At 43.4% G+C, this 21592-nt stretch overlaps 1 protein-coding gene across 4 annotated transcripts in view; it reads left to right on the plus strand.

The window, feature by feature from the left end:
* Window positions 1–21592, plus strand: part of cacna2d1a (calcium channel, voltage-dependent, alpha 2/delta subunit 1a) — a 77432-nt gene that overhangs the window by 27357 nt on the left and 28483 nt on the right. For all 4 annotated transcript variants that reach the window (XR_003933302.1, XM_030113292.1, XM_030113293.1 and 1 more), the window contains exons 4-10: window positions 3838–3897; window positions 6677–6712; window positions 7454–7574; window positions 15862–15993; window positions 16255–16324; window positions 16948–16998; window positions 18599–18698. Coding sequence is in view for 3 of the 4 variants with exons in the window: in XM_030113292.1 (XP_029969152.1) it covers window positions 3838–3897; window positions 6677–6712; window positions 7454–7574; window positions 15862–15993; window positions 16255–16324; window positions 16948–16998; window positions 18599–18698 (570 nt within the window). In the remaining variant the exon portion in view is untranslated. The remainder of the gene's footprint in view (window positions 1–3837; window positions 3898–6676; window positions 6713–7453; window positions 7575–15861; window positions 15994–16254; window positions 16325–16947; window positions 16999–18598; window positions 18699–21592) is intronic.

Genomic DNA, 21592 nt, shown 5'->3' on the forward strand with positions numbered 1-21592 from the left:
CAGTGTGTGGTTACATATGCATGTGTGTGTCGTCCTATCTCATCTCTCTCTTTTTCTTTTTTTTTTTTTTCTTCTCGCCACTCTCCTCCTGGCTCCCTACAGGCTGAGCAGGATAGATCTGACTAAAGTGCTGCCAGTCACAACAGCAGATGCTCATGTTTCCTCTGCTCTCCCGTGCCTCCCTACACATCAGTGGGATGGCAGGTGTCTGTGCATGTGTGTGTGTGTGCGCGTGCACGCTCCGTCCTGCCAGGACGGGATGCTCTAATCAGGCTGGCAGGAGCGGGTGGCGGAGATGCGGTCGTGTGTTTGCGTGGTATATCTCCGAGTGTGGCTTACAAAATGCAGAGCCGCAGGAGTTCTGGGAGACGGTGTTTTAAATCTGTGATCCTGTGTTTTAAGATCACAGAGGATGTAGAAGTTGAAGGTGTTCAGCGTGTGCGAGAGAGAGAGAGAATTTGCTTTCATTAATCGATCCTACTTCCCTCCAGCACCCTTCCTGCACCCATATATGTAATCTCATTTAAATTAGACAATCCCTGCATGATAAGGCAATGGGAACTTTTATCGATCAGGCCACCCTCCCATTGTCTTTGTCTCTAATTCAGATCCGTGCAATAACACTGCTTTTAGTTCATTTTGAAGATGACAGGTTGATTTTTCATTTATACTTTGTTGATTGATGCCGAGCAAAATCACTACCTATTAAAAACAATATGCTTCTTTTCAATGAGAGTTGAGAGTCATGTATTGGCCTTCAACTGTAGTATTTATTTATTTCTTTATTATTTTTGCAGTCTCCTAGGGAAGGTTGATTATTCAAACCGGCAATAATAGTAAAATTTAAAAAAAGAGAGATGGATGGAAATAGTGATAGATGCCTCCATTTCCATTTATCGATTCGTTACCGATTGTATCTAAAAATTCCATTTTCAACTTTAATCACGGCATTACACACACCAACAAGGTAGAAGTTGCCGTTCTTTTCCCTTATCGCTTATATTCAGTAGCCGCTTCATCCTCATGAAAGTGCAAGAGAAGTTCTCTTTCCAGTTGATTTGCAAAAGGTGGTGCCCTGTTGGAGATATGAAGACTGGAGAACTGCACTGGAACCAGTTCCTGAAGTCTCAGGCATGGCGTTTCACAGCATGATCTTCATTATCCCTTCTGTAACTCAGCAATACGGGCTCATTAGTCATTTTATGGCAGCTTGCTGATATACATTTTCTTCCTGCCAGCTCATTAGCAGGTCCACGATTTGGCATCTTATTTATACTCATTGCTTTATTTTATTTCACTTGTAGGTCATGTACTTTCTCTTGCTCAGTGGTTATCTTGGATAACAAGTTCTCTGAGTTATGTTCATGTAGTGTGAAGACTGTGGAAGGATAAATCAAAACCACACAGAGATCATATAGTCTGCTTGAAAAGAGCATCTGTGAAGTACGGCTCCAGACCTTTGACCTATTGAACCCTTGACCTCCTGAACAACAGCCGAGCTCTGTGTTAATGAGCGCTCGCTCCTCTGCAGGTATTGATGTGCAGGTGTGTGTGTAGTTACTGGAAATCCAACCTGACAGCTTTTAACTGCGGGCTGAAAGGAGTCAAAAGACGAGGTCACTTTTTGAAAGGTTATATTCACACTTCTTCTTTTTTTTTCTTTTTTTTTTTAAACCACGCTGGACTAATGCTGCACAATGTATTGCAAATTTCTTGTTATTGCGATATCAAGACTCACTGACCTGCAATGATGTTTCTGTGCAGAAACAAAAGAGTCAGAAACTTTCTGCTACATTCAAACATCCTGTCTTGCTGAACATTATCCGGCTTCAGGTCGAGTTTACGTTTAATTTGACGTGAAAGTCGATGAAGGGACAAGCGGCCCTTGACCGACTTTATGCTGCTGCTCACCGCTTCTTCCCATTTGTCATCAGCTCACATTGTGACCGTCGCTTCTGCTTCCAAGGGGACTAATCCGATTTTAAATGATCACATAACTGCTGTTATCTGATAAAGATGATCACATTATGCTGTTTACATGATCACTTGAATAATCTGATAACGTATTGAATCTTTAGTGTGCATGTGAACATGCTTGCCTATCTCTCTGTATCAGTCTCAACCCGTTTATATCGTTTCTTACCAGTGGTGATGAATGACTTCTTCTTAGAAGGAGAAAACTCCGACGCATGGTCAGGGTGACGTGGCAAATTGAACAGCCTTGGAAGATGACCCAACTTGAGTGCATCTTTTAGTTTTGGAAAATATCACAGAAAAATACCTTTGTTTGACAATTCAATGAACTCAATGTCAGCCTCTTTCCAGAGACTCATTTAAGCCTCTTTTTAAGTGTATGGATTAGCTGTCTTTGAGAATGTACTCTGCAAATCAGCCGTGCCAAAAACTAGAGGCACATCATGCTTCATAATTTATGTAAGCATTAAAAAATAACTTATATAATCAAAACTAAAAGTTAAAGGAGTCGACTGCTTCAGAGGTTTTTACTGAACAACCTAACCAACCAGCTGAAACTCATGAATGACGGTCTGGACCACAAAGGTTCTGTCATGAGTCTCGCTGACATGAAGTTTTCCCGTAGTTTATCAAGTAAAGATGAAGTCTCCAATTCAAGCTGATGAAACGGTTTGTAAGATGAAGAGGGAAAGTTCTGCAGCGACTGACACCACAGTCTGATTATCCTACGATATGGACAGATTAGCAATCACTTCTACAAAAACAATCTAATGACTGACAGCTCAGAACTATGTGTGCCTGAAAGGGACCTAATTTGCTGGACTTCATCATTAGCGCTGGCAAATTACCAGAGTTAAATTTCACATTGAGGAGAAAAGAGCAGTAAAAACAATGTTATATTTTGTGGACTTTCCCAAATGTGAATCACACCAGACTCTCACTGCTTTATGGACATTTGATCAAACGTGGCGTATATAGAGTCAAAGCCCGGCTTTCAGGTCACCTCAGTGTCTCTCAAAGCTGCTGCTGCTGCTAAATTCCCCCTGTAATGAGAGACAACTGTGAGCCTGCTGAGATAACCGAATTTTAGACAGCAAGAGTGTCAGCCCCCAGCGGGCACGGCGAGTGATCCGGAGCCAGATCTGCGGGCGGGAGGGTCATTATCACACTGATGCCTCGGTGCCAGCTGATTGCACAGTGAGGGAGTTATTACATTTAAAAAAGAAATGCTCCTGTGAATGATCAAAAGCTGGGGAAAAAAAAAACCTCACACGATTGATGTTTGAATGTGTAATTTGCTGAAATCTGTATAATCTACTGTTATTGTGAAACTGCAATGAAAAAACGGAAACTGGTAGGATTTCCAGTCATTTTGATTGAGTGATTACAAAATTGATCGACCGCTGGGCTCTTATTTAAGATCTGATTCTGCACCCAAAACACAGCGATTCAGACCCTTTGAGACTCGCAACAACCGTGTTTAATTTCACAACAGATTTAATGCAATAATTCATCACATCAACCCCCTCCTCGTCTTATTTCATCAATTAATTCACTCCTTTGCCCCCCCATCAGATTTCCCTCTCCCTCTGAGTGACTTGAAGCCCCTTGGTGTCGTACAAATAAGCAGAACGAGCCGGATTTGATATTTCCCCGGGGAAATTAATAGTACAGTACATTTCTGGACCAGCTACAGATTAGAAACTGTGTCTATTAGAAACCTATTAACCTCGTCATTAATACCAGATCGGGGGAAAGGGTGGGTCTAATTTTAGTGCTCCATTGAGCCATCGAGGTATTTTCCCTGCTTCTGCTTCTCTATGGTGGTTTTTAACTGTGTGTTTTTCTGATTCTCTCTTTCAGAGACTAGCGTCAGAAGCAGAGAAGTTCCAAAAGGAGCATGAATGGCAGAACCACAGTGAGGTGAGCGAGGGGCCGTCCAGCACCTTCATCAACAGCGGCTGCGTTCCGCACGGATCAAGTAGCGCCGCGAACCCAGTCATACGTGGAGCGGCTGGAGAAGGAGCACATGCTCTTCATAATCCAATAAGAGTGTAATAATTGGATGGCAAACCTCATTACGGTGACAATAGTGTTGTAATGACTTCATGAAAAATGGAGTTTCATTATTTTACGTAATGAGCAGAAACAAGCAGGCGTGGCCGTGATGAAAGGACGCACTTCAGCTCATGCAAAAACACACACACACACACACAGGTCGCTCCCTCTTATCGTATAGTACTAGTAACATTATTATATTGCAATGTACGTAAAATATAATGAAGACATTGTGATTTCAGAATGCGTCGCCTCACTTTTAGCTCCTCACTGCCTGTGTTTGACCTCTGGCCGTTCCATAATACATGCACAAATTTTAAATGAACTTCCCCTGCAGCTGTTCAACAAATGAAAAACGATGTCCTATGTACGGTCTCGGTGGCGGAGGAACTTCAGAGACTCATCTAACCCATTCATCCGGTTACCTGTACAACTGCTCACAGTGGAAAAGAATCATGAGCACTTTGACAAACATGGAGTGTTAATGAAGCTTCGTTCTTTCATGCTTATTTCTGTGAAAAGGGAGGAAAATAATGCTGTTCTATGAGATTGATTAGTGCACAGTAGAGCTGACTGCCATTGTTGGAAGCAAGTTAAGTGACTGTATCGATGTGAGCGTGACGGCACCTTGCTTGGCAACAAGTCGTGGAGCGTTCAGGGACACATCTGCGAGGAGTGCATCTTCAGCGCAGCTTCAGATGTGATGAGATCCTTTTTGTCTCCCACCATTTGTTTGTGACAAAAGTCGAACATGTTTCCTTCCTTTCAGAATTCTCACAAAGCATGTTTTTCGAACAGCGAGCCGCGGTGTCCTCCTCTGAAAGTGTAAAAGACTTCCACACGGATAAAGACATGTTTGACGCGGCTCGGCGGCAACAATGTAACACATGCAACAACAGTTAGGGTGCCACCTACGAGTGTGAGAACGTCTCTGTTGTGTTCGCACTCTTAAGACTGACAGCAAATAGGTAATGTGTTAATCTGTTTCTGCGTTTTCTTATGAGAATGGGAAAAAAAAATAGATTCACATTCCCATCACACGGATTTGAGTGGATCAGCAGCACTGCTAACTCTCATATTCAGCAGTTTAACACTGACCAGCGTGCACCGTTAATGCACAATAACCATTATTATTAGTGTGAAATATGTGCGTACAGTGTAAGTCCAATGTGTTTGAGGTCTACAGGTAGCTTAGGAAATGAATAGACGGTGCACGTGCATGCGTGCATGCATGCGTATGTTCTTTTTCACCTTTGATAAGTGGGCCAGTACTGCTGGGCGCCTCTCCCTGCTGACATTAAACACTTAAAAGCTGACAGCTCGGAACTACAACGTGTGTCTGTTCACTTTATCATATTGACTTTATAGCTATTTATAAATGTTGTTTCCATCAACTTTCTTGCGTATTCATGTGAGTAGGACTAAAGTCAACATTTTAAACAGTGCAGATTATTACGCATGGTTTAATTTTTTTTTTTAAGCAATGTTTTTGGCACGCCTGATTTGCAGTACAGTAATGAAACTAGTGGGAGCAGATGTTGGAGTTTTCAGGGAGTGGATGGCATATTGAGGGAGTCATTAGGTTTTAACAAGTGTACAAATGAACTGCGGCTACACCTGGCAAACATCGGCTCGCAAAGCATTAACAGGTCGCAATCAGTGACTTGGCAGCTCATTCTGCACCCGCCAACACATCATTTTCTCACTCATTTACTCTAAAACTATTTGGGGTTTTTTTTGGGGGGGAGGGGGGTCCTCTCCTTGTTTTTAACCGTTTTCTTTTCCATCCTTCACACACGAAGTGTTCTCGCACGCAGTGGAGGGGTGTGATGGTGTGATCTCGGTGTGATCGTCACCTCTGGAGGTGCACAACGTTGGCAGCAACTTGACCTGACAGAAGACATATCACGCCACGGTCCCCTGCCATCCGTTATATTGTTGCTTTTATTTTGCGTGTTGCTAAACTTGGCCCCTCGCCCGATCACGCCGCACCGTATATTGTAGTAGGAATCATCATCTGGTATCGCAGTTAACGCGGAGAGCAGATGCTCACGTCTCGGGCGCGTTACATAACGGCAGCAAGGACAGGCACGGTGTGCGTGGCGTGGGCGAGCCGCTGCGGAGGTGTGAGGCAGGTTGTGGGAGCCAGTGAACCGGCTCCGTGACTCCGGGGCGTCTTTACGTCGGCGGCACCGGCCCGACTTGTTGGCGCCCTGCCAGCCTGTGTGCTGACGGGAACCGCGGCCGCGTTGGAGCTAAACAACACCCCTCCCTTCACCGACGCTCAGTGTCAAACACTAACCGCTGATATCGCCTCAAACACGCCCAGGGCGATCAGCTTTATTTATGACATTTTGTGTTTGGGTTTAAGCTAAACCCATCCTGTTTGGTGGTCCACTAACCTAAATAACAAATGTAGCGTTTGGTGTCATCTTCTGCTGTTTTTTCTGTGCAGCGAAAGCAAAAAGAATCTTCAATGAAATTAGTGCTCTTTTGTCTACTCCTCACAGACTTCTCTGCCTGTAAATATACATATTTATGTGTTAAAAAATGTTTTAGATCATCAGTGCAACACATCTCTTTAAAGATTTAAGGATGTTTTGTAATATTCATCTTTCTGTTTCTCGTTTTTATTTCTTTGCAGGAAGACAAAATTCTTTACTACAATGCCAAAGATGACGTAAGTAAAACTTCATCCGCTTGGGCCTTCATTTTCTCCCACCTCCAATCACGATCAAGCACTCACTAATGTTACCGCGGCAACCAATTAAATTGACAGTGGAATATTCTAATGATTAAATATCTTATACATGTTGTTGTAGCTTTCTGTTTGTCTTAAAATCTGTAAAGAGCAGAATTTCTTCGTGGCGTGAGACAGACTGACTTTAACTGTGCTGGATAGCTTCATATTAAAACCTAGAACTAATTCATCAGGATATAGTCCATCTATCACTTCAGGAAATCACCACCTGATGAAAAGATATGCCTGTTCTATATGAAAGGGGTCATTTTTCATGCATTGCCATCATGTGCGTGTTTTGGGCTTCACACTCGCAGATAAATGAGAATGTGCGAGACGCTGAAAGCCGTCCCTATAGCCTCGGACGTCATCTGTCTGCCGTGATAAACATGGTTCAGCCTGTAATTCTTCTCCACTGTCCCAGCGGGAAAGAAGCGCACACCCACAGCACATTAATGACTGACAGGCCTTCGCCCCCTTTTTTTTTCCTCTTCCTCTGTCAGAGATGACAGAATTTTTCTTTCGGCACCCAAATTAAAACTGGTTTCTCAATAGATTTCCGACAAGAGGGATATTTCAGTGAACACTGAACAGTGACGCCATCAGTCGAGTATGTTTATCAGGTGTACACATCAAATGAAAACATTTCTGACGCTTGACTCTCCTTTGTTTTGCTTACAGCTTAATCAGACGAATGAGAACCGGTACATTCCAGATGATTTTCACATTGACCCCGACTTCAAGCGTCCTGTGTCCTACAACACCACCGGTGTCCACATCCCGACAGATATATATGAAGGCTGTGAGTAAAAACACACACACACATGCACTGCTTTCTGTCTCCCTCTATCCCTGTCACCACTATCTACAGTACAGCCTTCCAGCACTGTCTGCAGTGCAGACCGCTCTACACCGGGACTGAGCCATTCTGCTCTATATATAACCCAAATGCCAGCTTCCCAGTGTTCAGCGCTCTCTCCCTCTCGCCCCTCTTTACCCTGGTCACCAGCTGCTGTTTTCCCTCACGTCCGTCGCTGGCCCCGTCGACCTCTCTGGACAGTTGCACAGTGCGTTAGCACCTCCAGCACCGAGCGCTCTTTTTGCAGAAGCCTGTTTCAGCTCTCCGTTTACAGCTTGTCTTTAGAGCACAGCACCCTTCTTTGCATTGAGTCATTAGGTCATTTTTACAGTCAGAATCATAGAATCGTTATTTTTGCGTCATCTTTACTACTTGGCAAGGGAGCATGAAATAGACTGCCAAAAATATAGAGGCATGTAATGTATCTTTGTTCCAAGGAGTGGGGTTCATGTTAGGAGCTATTGTTGTTCCAGTTATCAAAGCAATCAGAGGTTCATGCAGCTTTTTTTGTCTCCTTTTTCACCCTTTTGTGTCTTTTTTACTGCGATTAGACTTCTGCAGCCGATCCAAATCTCACCCGTTAAGGCTCAGAATGACACAAGCATCTGTTTCCCAGGAACTGAATAAGCCTTGTAGTCATTCAGATCATGTTATCTTCCTAATAACCTCCGCTCAATATAATGCACTGTAATCTGCAAAAAGAAATAACATGGGAGAATGTGAAAACAAGTCCTGTTCTCCGGGGGAAAGCAGCAATGCAAACAATTGTAAAGGAACACAAATGTTGACTCAGGCCTTAATAGACTAATCACATACAAATGACTTCATGGGGGCAATGTACCGTTCCTCTCTGCTCTCCTCCTTTTTAACAACACAGGCTGGAGGAGGCGATGGAAGAGTGGACGAGCCACCAATTTACATGGCTTTGGCCTGCAGTGATTAAATCTGCTGAAATTAGGAACATAATTACCGAACGTGGTCAGTCTTTAGTTAGTTGATGCAAATTGAGGTCCACAGATTGGAGTTTATGACCTGACGGTGCCAGATGTGTCATGGAAAGTGAGCTGGAGTATAATCTTTGTATGTAAAATGCTGAATTTTGGTTTGAATTACAGGTGAGTGTTGCTTATGCCAAAAGGAGTGTATTAAGAGGGGGATTTAAAAACAATACATGAGGATCGAAAAGAACAATAAGCTAGAAACTCACTTTTTACCAGTTTTGATTCAAAGGATGAGTACAATCGAATTTACAATCGACAGGCACTGATTGGACTTTCAGTATTTCATTAGAGTAATATTCACAGTGGATCTTTTAAATGCTGTGGACTCCGTCACATGACGTTAATGCCCCTATGCAGCCGCTCCCTCCACATAAGTTGGACTGTAAACGTGCAGAGTGGCGTCCCTCTGAGGCCTCTGACTGCAGACATTTTTGCCATTGCCAAACGCGCTCTGTTATTTTAACAAGCTGCTGTAATAATGATGAAAGAACGGGAGGTGGGCTGGGCTGATGGAGGAGGGGGTTGTTCCTGGCGTGATTCATCGCTCTGCCCTTTTTTATTCTTTTTCCGTAACGCACGTGGCCGTTTTGCACTGCTCGTGTCTTTCTTATCCTAAAGCTTTAATAACCTCGTACTGTGAATTTTCAGCAGCGTCAGCTTGGAGGTTTCCTCTTCAGCTGTTGACATTTGTTCCGTTTGCTCTTATTAAAGCAAAACAAACCCAAGTGGTGTCGCTGCGTTAGAGCTGCAGATTCTGTAAAAGTGTGAATTCTGCTGAGCAAAGTCACTCTTGGCACTAGAGACTAATTTCACTGTCCAGTAAACACATTTTCTCATTAAAAGTAGTTGATTAATTTGACCAAAAAAACTAAGGAAACAGTCAAAATACAGCATTAGTCATAGATGAGTACTTTAAACTTCTTATTGAAGCCTTTCAAACTTGTGTTCAGTTTCTTTGTTTCTGAACTGTCTGTGATGCACAACGTTTTGTCCGATTGGCATTCAGAATGATCTGTGTGTCGAATCTGATTTACATTATTACATTTTATATTGAAACTCTCAGCAGTGATCAGTTTGCCGAACGTGAAACTGGAAACCGGAGGGATTGCCGAGCAGGGTCCCCAGGTTACGGACCGATCGAACAACAGAGCTTTTCATTTCCTGTAAATACATCAACGTGTGACGGAGCCACACGTTTTTTTATTGAATCGATGCTAATGTTTCAGCTCCACTGTGCAATATGTGTGAATATAAATGGAAAAAATTGCCTCCAAGCTAAAGCGGTTTAGTGTGACTAATTACAGAGCTGGATCGGTCCATTTGTTTCATATATTTAAGTTTTAAAGAGAGCCTTGCAGCCTGTGTTGTTCATACTTTAAGGGTGCGGCTGGGCGGGGTCCAGCAGTTACTCTTTCTCTCTCTCCAACTCTCTCTCTATCTCTCTCTCCGTCGCTCCCTTCCTCTGTCTCCAAGGACGGGCTGCCACATCGCTGCCTCCTCGGCTGGCCGGCACCGTCTCCGTTGCCATGGCGACGCGTACCGAAGTGTTGGTCTGAGTGTAGAGGGGGGACGTACGCTCTCGGACACGCCCCGCCGTTGTGTCTTGTTTTATGGAGGAGGATCTGGTAACTCGATTAAGGGACTTTGTCTAGACGAGGCTGGCGTCCTTGGAGCTGAAGGGGAGCTGCATCACCCAAACACACCACAACCCTTTATTTTAAATCGTACTTTTTTTGCAATTTGTGGTTTTTTTTCCCATATTGTTTCATATTCTCTACCTTTCTTACACTCTTTTCTCTCGTCCTTCGTCACTTCTTCCTTTCCCCAACGCTTTGCTCCACTTTATTAAGCGTATTAATAGTGTGCTCTATGGAGACAAATGCGCTACTGTCTGTCTCCCCCGCATTAGTCCTGCTGATTGGAATCCATTCTCCCTCCTGGTCCAGTGTGGGTGGTCAGGCCGGGATTTATTATCGTGTTTTTGTGTGTGCAACGCATGCATACCAGCGATGAATCAGCTCGTCTGTGCGCGAGAGAGAGAGAGAGAGAGAGAGGGAGGGAGGGAGGGAGACACACTCGGGGTGTGAGAGTCGTCGTCGTCCCGTCACATGCACCTACTCTGCCGGATCTCGCGGCGGCGTATGCATGTCTTCTCGCTCATTAGGCAGCCTCGGCGCCGACGCGATGAGAGGAGAGGGCTGCGGCCTTGGCAGGAGATCCGAGGCTCGTCTGATGCCCGTTTGCATCAACGCTGTGTGGCACCTGTCAGCCCGAGACACGCACACACTGTGACGCGCCGGGATACTGTGACACCGTGTGTGTGTGTGTGTGTTTATGTTTTAGTCATGCCCCCCCTTAGTCAAGCTCACAGCGCATAAACCGAATTCCTTTTCTTTTTACTCTTGATCCACGTCGTTTTTCATTTACAGTGCGAGCAGTCGAACCCTGAGATTTCTTCACCTCTCTGCGCCTTCCTCCTTCCTTCCTTCCGTCCTTCCACCTCCTCGTCTCGCCGTCAGCACATCTGTCCTTGAGACACGTTGGATGCCTTCCCGCGATGCTGTAATCAGCTGATTGGGATTCATTGGAGTCGGTTTTCCAGAAAAAGTTACCGTCATGTAATCTCATTTCAGCAGAAGTGTGTGTGTGTGTGTGTGTGTGTGTGTGTGTGTGTGTGTGTGTGGTGTCTGAATGATTACTTCTCAGCTCAGGCTGGTAAAGATGACTGAAAGAGCTTCATGAGCTCCAGTTGTGTGACATGCAGTGGAGGTAAATATAGCAGTCGTGTCTGTGCGCGTGGGCCAGTGTCCATAACTCTTCATCCAGCTCTCCAGGCCACAGCGGCTGTAAACGTGTTTCCTGTCGGCGTCTTCAAATCACCTTCGGTTATTTTCACACATACTCACTTTAATTAAACACACCATTTACTTCAGTCTCAACACGTAATGATCTCATGGAAGTTGTCAGAAGGTCTACACATGAGACCAAGAACCGAGACGTAAGAAGCACTGGGATAGTTGTATCAGATGATCAACAGATGATCTTGAAATTTTGCAACAGGAACCGGAAGACCACGGTTTGCGTCACCAGGGTTTATGACCGGAATTTACAGCCTGCACAATCAAACAGAGACCGGTGTTTACTGCTGGTTCATACAGCGTGGTGATGTTGTAACGCGCCCTCGCTCAGATCAGTTTAAGTGCTTCGTTTCGTCTTGTGTCCATTATAGTCTCAATCAAATGAAGTCCACATCATTCACTTATGCTGATCCCTCCCTAAAAAGCTCTTCCTGTGGCTGCTTGATTCTCCAGTCAGTACATCTATTAACCAGGTGTTGAACTGCCAAAGGAAAGATGTCTGTGTTTGCTTCGCAGTCAGTGTCACAGGATAAAGAGCCCCTCTTGATAGGATGATTGTGGGTATTCACCACTTCAGTCCCCTCTGTGTAATTATTAATAAATGTGCAGGTTGGTTTCAGCCTGGAGCGAGCTTCTGACAGGGAACGCCATCGCCTCGCTCCTCACCTCCCACGGCCATCACCCTCATCAGTCACCGCCACGATCCTGTAGGATTTGTTTTTGAAAGCATCTCCATGCCTCACAGGGAATATTTTGAATATTCTTTTCCATATTCAGTTCCCAAGTCTTCTTGACCCATGAATCATTCATTTTTCTTTTTTTTTTCTTCTTCTTCTCACACGTCTTCACTTGTTAAACGTGTGATATATGAACCGCTTGATTTATTAGTCTGCCACAGTTTACTCCTGAATTCATTACGGTCGGAGGCAATATTTCAGACCTCGTTTCGTTTTTTTATTAATCCTTGGAGCAGCACAGACCTGGGCAGCTCGAGTGGCACCAAGCTAATGAGTCCAGCTTGAGGCACTTATCCAGTGTTCTTGTACCACCTCCAGTTTGTCCACACTAAATGACATTATGTCAGAGGAGGATTGACTGATTTTACACAAAATAAATTTGTTATTCTGGTGAAAGGGACACATCAACTCAAAAAATTATGCATGCGGTGAAATAATTTCACTAATTTTACTACAGAATTTGCTCTTTTGAAAGACCTCTGCAGTTTTAACATGAACCACGGATACAGTCACTCAACAAAGTTGTGAAAGCAACATAGACCCTGCACCGACTGTCAGTCCATCGCAGGACAAACGCAGAGAGACGGGCAGTCACACACACTCACATTCACACCTGCAGGCAACTTAGGCTCACGTGCATGTTTGTGGACTGTGGGAGGAAGCTGAAGTACGCAACAAAAATCTACACTTGCGGTGGAGAAACATGCAGACTCCATGTTTTTTGAGGATCCAACACTAATTTGATCCTCAGAGAAAAAAGTTTTCGTCCTTTTTGATTCCTACACAAGACCACTGTGTTTCCACTTGTTTCCATTTTTTTTTTAAAAAATGTGCAGAAATCAGTATAAACTGTCGGGGTCGACGTGTATGTCAAAGCGGGTTGCACACTCACAATGCCGCTTGGTGCGAGCTGACTAAACTGTACCTGTCAAAACAAAGTCACAGCTTCATTCTTTCTCTTCCTCATTTCATCCCACGTTTTTTTTTTTGTCCTCTGTTCTGTCATATGTGCTGTCATTTATCTAATCTAGAAAAAGCTGAATCTTTCCGACTGAAAACTCGTTTGTCACATGCTGGCATTGATTTTAATCATCCGTCATTGACAGAAAGTCTCACTGAAAGGTAGTTTTTCTTTGGTACATAGAAGATATTCATGTTTTTTTTTTTTTTATTTGCTTATAAGGATGCAAACACACATCCTCCTCCCTCAAAGTCCCTGAGGACATGAGCTGACTGGAGTGTGCATCGCTGCAGTGATGCTTCTCATTTCTCGCCCTCATCATAGTGACCTCCAGTCAGCAACGCACACATCGGCACAGAGATGGATCTGTTTACTCTGAAGCTGTGATTTGTTCCAGTGTTTTGCCCGGATTAGATGACTGCCTCGCAGCGGCGCAGTGTTTCTGCTGAGGATTCATCAGCGAGGTCGGACCTGCTCGTTCAGGGGTGTTTGTTTGCTGTTTGGGCGTGTGCGAGTGTGATGCGTCTCTACATCTAAAACTCCCACAGGGAAACGATAATGGGCTCGGCAGTTTTACAGAAGAAACACTCAGCGAGAGAGAGGCTGCAGGCCTTCATGCCAGTCATTTATTTTGTCTCTCATCATGTGCACAAATCAAATAGATTGGTCATTACACTGGTTTCCTGCACTGACAGCTTGGGAAAACATTAAATACTGAGTGCCCTTTCCCTATTATTCCTTCGTTCAGCACCGGGGTTTAAAGAAAAAAAAGTCCTGTTTCTTGCTTGAGGTCTTGTTACCAAGAGACTTCTTGTTACTGGTGTCACAGAAACCAGCAGGACGAATCCATCCGGGGCCGTCCGGAGGGCGCGCAGAGATCAGGCCTGAACAAATTGTCACCACTTATCATTAGGACACACTTTTCTCTACAATACCTCAGGGAGCCATTTAAGGCTAAACTCACTCTTTATCCTGCAAAGGAAAGAAATACAGCTTCGGTAAAAGTTGCGGCCGTGGGTGGGGGGGGGGGGGTGTCGGGGTTTGGAGGGTCAGACAGAAAACACCATAATTCCTGTGTTGCATCCGCTGTAATCAGAACACAGTGACACTTTCTTTTTCTGGGTTTCGGTGTGCAAAAGTAAAATATGTGCTCTTGCAGTTTTGTATCTTTTATATTCTGTGTGGATGAAGTGAGAGAATCATGCTATCATGGTCTTTGAGCATTACGCGGTGCAGATATTCATCTTCCTCTCAGTATGAACTGTCAGCAGATCATTTATCTCACTTCACTGAGCAGATAGTTTGTTTTCATCAGATTAGATACTTATTTCATGCTTTTGTTAGATTTATATTTCATCTCAGTGAACATGCTGAGACAATAATCTAAAATAGTCATTTTCTCTATAATTTATCTGCATAATATCAGTTGGTTAAATGTTAGTAAATCTAAACCAAAGTAGTGAAGAAGGAAAAAAAGAAAAAACAAGCGCTGATTAGAACCAAAGTAATGATTCTCAACATGTTTGGCACCAAATGATACAGAGTGTGAAGCCTCTTCAGGATAAAAAGATAAAAACGTGTTTCATGAAAAACTGCTTACCAGCAGCACGGTGAAGGTTATGTTACTCTAAGCTGATTAAAGCCCTGTTTACCCTGCAGCGTTTCTAGTGAAAACACATCATTCTGGCATTTTCATCAGAAAAGTTTCACATTTGTGCAGCAGCAATTTGAAAACGACAACCGAAAATGCTGAAAACTGTGTAGAAAACATTTAGATTTTAGCCATGGTGGATGCTATTGGTTGTTTTTACAGTGAAACCAGACACAGAGAACAATGCACTGTAGATATAACCAACTGAGTACTGGATATTTGTGTTCGACTTTCTGATATATTGGGGAAAAAAATTGATTAATTTCTTTAGTTATTTGACGTTAGGCGGGGATAAATTTGACCTTTGCCTCAGCCGACCCTGGATCTTGTCTCGATCCCCTGTCTCATTAGAAAGTTTCTTTTTAATTTGTTGTTTATTGTTTCTTTAGTCCAATCGCTCACACACATGCACGCACAGATATGAGTCACACAGCCTCATTTGGACGTGCAGCCTCCTCTCCCGGGCAGAGTGCTGCCTTTTTGGATCAAACTAGATTGGCGGAGCATTAAAGCAGTAAGAGCCTCTGCAGACAAGCAGGTAAACAAAACGTTTACTGTACGTCTGGCCACGGAGTTCCCGGACGGCGACTTGGTCTTATTCCTGAAATATCAAATTGAATCATTCCCTGTCTCCCGTCGTGTCCCTTCGTCTGTGGAAATCTCTCACCTCTCCTCTGCCGTCTTTTCACTGCTGGAGAATTTCTGTGTTTTGGGAGACAGAAGCTCAACACAAAAAAAAAAAAAGGTGAAAAAATGGAAATATCATGATAGCAGATTGACGTCAGTTTCCATATCTGTGAAGAAGCTTCACTCAGCCGTCAGTGTCAGCAGTCTAATTCTGCCAAATCTGTTTGTGTGAGAGAGAGATCTGAAGCGGGGTATCACTTTTTTTTAATTTGGTTTTTGGAGTAAATGGTTTTTGAAAAGCCTCGATTCGACATGTTTGTATGATTTTTCCAAATTTTATTCATAATTCTTTAAAAATGAGTCATTTAAACTTTGTGCGTGTGTTTTTTTTGTAGCCACCATCATACTGAACGAGCTGAACTGGACTAAATCGTTGGAGGACATGTTCCGGAAAAACAAAGAGGACGACCCCTCGCTCCTCTGGCAGGTGTTCGGCTCCGCCACCGGATTGGCTCGCTACTATCCAGGTGAGCGTAACGTTAAAATCTTTTTCCAAACCCTTTGGGTCTGATTTATCAACATCCTGTTTAAATCTTGAGCGAAATACTGAGCAGGATTAGCGATCATGTTGATCTGTAGTCTGAGAGCATCACATATCAATACAAGTTGGGTGCATGTTCTCCCTGTGCATTGATGAGTGTGTGTAGTCTGGATGTGATCGACCGGCGACCTGAACGTATCTAAAGTTTCACAGTATGTATTTTTTCGGTCCCTCTCATTATTCCCAGCATCCCCGTGGAATGACTTGAGCAATTCGGCGAACAAGATCGACCTCTACGACGTGCGCCGGCGACCGTGGTGAGTGGCGCCGCTCATGATACGCCGTCTTATCCAGTCCCTTCATTGTGAGTCATTTAATATTTACTGAGGCTGACACATGACTCATTCACTTGCATGTGTACATTTGTTTTGTCTGATCGGACATTTATTTGCTGCAAAGCTGCATCAGAGACACACACACACACACAAACACACAGATTCAAACAATGGAACCCAGGTCTCTGGCCGCACCGGAACACACTGAAATAAACAGATCAGGGCACTCTGTCTGATGATGAAGCCGCAATACGAAAGCTTTGTTAGTCTCCTAAAAATAATTAAAGCCTGGCCGGAAGCCACCAATATGCTTTTAAGCACAATATTCTTTTCATTGGCATCCATTCCTGATAAAAGACACACAACTGTTTGTTACAGAAATGAGGGGAGAGAGGTGATTAAAGAAAAAAGCACTCTGATTGATTTTTCATGCAAATGATGCTAAGTGATTCTCCTCAAAGGAAGATTAATGTGATGAGAGAGCAAAAAAATATTTTTAAATTCATTTAAAATGGAACTTTATGCACTTTTTGGCACAACATACGTCATTTTACACGCCGAATAACCACGACCCGTGTGTGTGTTTGTCCTCTCTTACTCACCAGGTACATCCAGGGGGCGGCCTCACCCAAGGACATGCTCATCCTGGTGGATGCGTGAGTGGCGGCCGTGATTCATCCGTTTACAGTCAGACTTCATTTTCTGTCGGCGTGCCGGGAGGCCGTGATGCTCGCCGTCTGACCGGCTCCGTCCCGCTGGCCGCTGCGCTCACGCGTGACACTGACAAACGCGAGCAGCCGGCGCACTGGACAACGTCATTATTTGCAGTCCAGTTACCCCCCCTGCGATACACGCCTTAAAATTTTAATTTCAGGAAAATTGTATCTTACACCAAACTCAGAGTGGTTTGGATTTTCGGTGGAGTTTCGTTCGCTCGTGGTGCGGCCCCGGGGCAAAGTAGCCTCTCAGTGCGATGAATGAAAAACCAAATGAGTCCACTTGCCATCTCTTAACGCCGCGCGGCTAATCGGCAAACACACGATGGATGAGGCTCATTAGGAGCCGCCGTTGCTCGGCTTCTGAGGAAAGATCATTAAAGCGGCCGCTCTCCTCATTTTTTTCCAGCTTCTGTCATTTTCTATTCTTCTGCAGGAACCAATTAAGACATTTATTTATGGGGAGGCCTGAGCAGGTCCTCTGTCAATTTTGAGCAAAACTTAAAGGATCTCAAGTTTTATTAGTGAACTTCAGTTTTGACAATGTTGAGTTTCCTTTTTTTGTTATTTTAATTTTATTTTATGCTGACATTCGCAGTCTGAGTCATGAGCTGAGACAGAACATGAGTCAGTTTATGTCATAAATGATGATTACCAATGCTGGACTCCACTTTCGGGAAAGTCAAACGGAAAATAAATACAAGTTACATGGTTTAGTATCATCGTTTTTGGCTCGAAAATAAAGAAACTGGAGAAGGGTTAACAAATAGGTACATATTAAGTCAGTTTTGTTGTTATATTCTGTAACAATTAGTGCCTTAAACTCTTTGTCTCGTGGTGTTTGTTGGTCTGGAGCTGCTTCAGTTTGCACAGTTTCAAACTTTCATTTATCACAAAAGATGCGTCTAGCTTTAAATTTGTCTAGTGGATAACTGAAACTGTATTCTATATAACTCATGTACTCTTTTCTTCTTTTTGACTTTCTCGTACTGCTTACAGGTTTAAACATAGTAGTTTTGTGATCCCTAAAATAGTTCTTCATATTTTTTTTACTTTCGTTATATCTCAAAAATGTCTCCAAAAGTAATTCTCCTTGTGTTAATTTAGAAAAAAAAAAGATGCACAAGTTTTGTAGACATCTAATACAAGTTGAGAAAAACACAAAAATGTCTGTTATTATGACAAGTTTGAAGCAGACATGTTATAAAATGTGGATGCTTCTAAAATATGGTTACTTTCTCTTCTATTCTCCTGATCTGTGAAGGATTAATGTCTGAGAAATGACATCTCTAAGTCTGCAGACACTGATTTGAAGTTCTTTTTTTTGTTTCAGCCTGAAGGAGACATAGCTTTAGTCACTATTCAAGGAGAAACGTGCCCTCATGCTCGTTCTATCCCTTCTCTCCCTCCAGAACATATGACTTATGGAGAACTTTTTCACCTTGTGGGTATTTTTTGTTTTTTTAATGAAAAATTTTTTAGGATACAGTTGATTTTTGACTGTTTTTTTTTTGTTTTTGTTTTTGTATCCATACTGCAGGAGTGGAAGCGTCTCCGGTCTCACTCTCAAACTCATCCGAATGTCCGTCAGCAAGATGCTGGAGACCCTGTCGGACGACGACTACGTGAACGTGGTCTATGTGAGTGTCTGCTCGTCTCGGCCTCGGCTTTGATCCCTTCGCTCGAGAAACGCTCCAACCTCTCGTCACGGCGGCCGGATGCCGAGGAAGAACATTCGTGCTGAATGAACGTACGATTTGGACCTGCAGGCGCTGTCGCTGATGGATGTTAATGTCAACATATTTATCTCTCCGCCGTTTGAGCGGCTTTAGCCTCGTTTGAGTCATCGGTTTAAACACAGCTCTGACCTTTGCGACGACTTAATGGAGCACACATGGATGGAGCTTCATTGTGGATGCGCGCACGCTCGTGTGCTCATTTCTCCGACTTAACATGTCTCTGTATTTATGTATGTGTGGAATATAGCTGCGTTTGTGTGCTGTATGGCTGTGCGTACGAGAGGAGTGTCTCCGGAGCTGCGTCCCAGTGTGTGTGACTAATCGAGTGAACATATGACACGGCTCGGGCAAGCCCTGAAATGCCACAAGATAAATCTGACAAATGAATGTGTGCTGCATTTATGAGCCACACCTCAAATATGCAGCATATGATTGGGAGAAAAAAGAGAGAAAGGAAAAAAACCCTATTCGCCATATTGGAATTCTAGGTTAAAGGACCAGTGGTTCGGCAGGTAGAGCGGGCCGTCTCCAGCCTCATCCTGTCCTCGTGTCCAAATGTCTTTTGGGGAAGACGCCGAACCCCACGCTGCCTCTAATGGAGGTTAATCACCTCGGCTGTGAACGTGACTGACAGCGTAAAGCGCCGTGTGAGTGAAGTTCATTCAAAGTTCAGCACTGTATCTCCTGTGTAGATAAAGATGATGCATTACAGCGTCTTTGGCCGCTGCTGTTACCGTAACACGCTCCTCTCGATCCACCTGTGATCAGGGTCGGTTCCTGGTTAAAAGCATTAGAAGGCCCCGGAGCCGGTAAAGCGGAGTTCGTTGGTTTATGAGGGAATAAAAAGGTCGTCGAGAAGAAAGTATAACCAAAGAAAAAGATATGAAGGCTGTATATGTTAAGACAGCTCTTTGAAACAAACCAGCAAAAGTATGCAGAGTCAAATATATACATACTCTAATTATTTATTATGTATGTATTCATAACTGAACTCATCATTTTTCAACCTGCTTGCTCATGAACAGTATTTCTGACAGTCAATTTCATTCAAAAGCATTATCTGCAAGGAAGGTAGTAGTAGTTTTTATTGATGACTCTGTTTTTGAGTCACTCTTGGTCATAGCTTCCTTCATGTCTCACATGCACAGGTGCACACATTTCCCTCCAGCCCGAAGCGGCCATCTGCTGGTCTGCACGGCCTCAAAGTCAATCAGCGTTTTCTGCTCGGAGTCTGAGTTTCCTGTAATTCAATCAGTTGTTTCTATTTCTGTTGTCCTTTTCCAGGAACCTCGCTGAATCTCCCCATGAATCATCTGTTTCCCTTTGTTTCTCCAGTGAGAATTTATTTGAAGTTTTGGAAAAGGTTTTTTGCTTGTTACTCTATAAATACAATATTGTGCAAGCTTTGATTTTATACACATATGTGCTTAAAAAGTTAAAACTTATTTGGCAATTAATATGGATTTTAATTATTCATTTATGCGTACTAGTATTTTGTAGACTCCCACACGCAGTATGCTGTTCTGAGCTTTTTATTAGTGCATCTGTGATATTCTGAGAAGTGTATTATCAGATCGATGACGTTCAAGCTGAGTGTGCGTGTGTTTGTGTGTGTGTGTGTGAGTGTGTGTGTGTAGGCGTGTGGCTTCAGAGGACGAATGTCTTGGCAGTGTATGCCCCGAGACTTCTGCCAGCATGTTGAATACTTGGAAACCGCTAACTTGCGAGAAGGCAGCATTCTCCGGTGGTCGAGGAACGTAAAGCCAGGAAAATAGAGGAAAAACACGACAGAGTTGCAATTAGCCTTTTGTTGGAAGGACTCGATGTGAAGCGTCAAACCAGTTTGATCTGGAACGTTTCTCCCTGCTTCGGTACATCGTGTCGCTGTTAGTTTGTGACTCTTGCACCCCAAAAATGTGCCTCTTTTGCAATCACTGTTTAATACTTACTTGGTATAACTTTTCTTTTTAGATTCCCTTGTAGTTGCATGTCAAATATTGTACAGTTTAGATCTTTTTCAGGAGCCATTTGTCTCAGATTTTACTTTTTTATGTGTCAGGTAGGATGATTGTAAAGCTTATTCTGAAAATTTAGCCCAGAAACCAATTTCCAAGTTTCCACATTTGTATTAAGATGTTAAAATGTCTGTATTTCTGCACCTTTTGTGCATTTTTTGCACATGTTTTGAACATGATTGTGATTTGAGGGGTGTAGTCAAGGCCCAAACAGATGTTGGGTATTAATGAGCCATATCGCATCCCTCCATAGATTGTGTGTGTGTGTGTGTGTGTGTTTGTGTGTGTGTGTGTGTGTGTGTGCTAGTGAGCAGGTGGGTGGGTGTGCATGATTTGATTTGGCTCCATCTGTTCCTCCACATTAACTATTCACCAATATTAACCTGAAATACTTCACATGTATGGCTGCAGTAAATGTGATCTAACCAGCTACAGTACTGTCTGCCTCGCTGGCATTATCCATCCATGATCGTTCTCTTTGTTTCTTTACCTCCTTATGCCACCGTTTGCACATCCCTGCTCTCCTTCCAATCCCTCCTTCTGCTCCTATAGCCCCCTTCGGTCTGTGCAGATTTGATTAAAACTGATTTCATTTGTTCATTCCTTTTACTCATAAATGGAATCACTTTAATCTCTTTGTTAAAACACTTTACGTTTAAGGGGCACTGCATGAACTGTGCAACGAAGGGAGTAAATAAAAAAAAAAAAAAAAAAAGGCCACATATTTCATAGAAAATATGTGCAATTGCCTTCCCTCCACTTCCCGTCATCCCTCCGTCC

The sequence above is a fragment of the Salarias fasciatus genome, chromosome 17, assembly GCF_902148845.1.
Source record: "Salarias fasciatus chromosome 17, fSalaFa1.1, whole genome shotgun sequence".
Classification (NCBI taxonomy): domain Eukaryota; kingdom Metazoa; phylum Chordata; class Actinopteri; order Blenniiformes; family Blenniidae; genus Salarias; species Salarias fasciatus.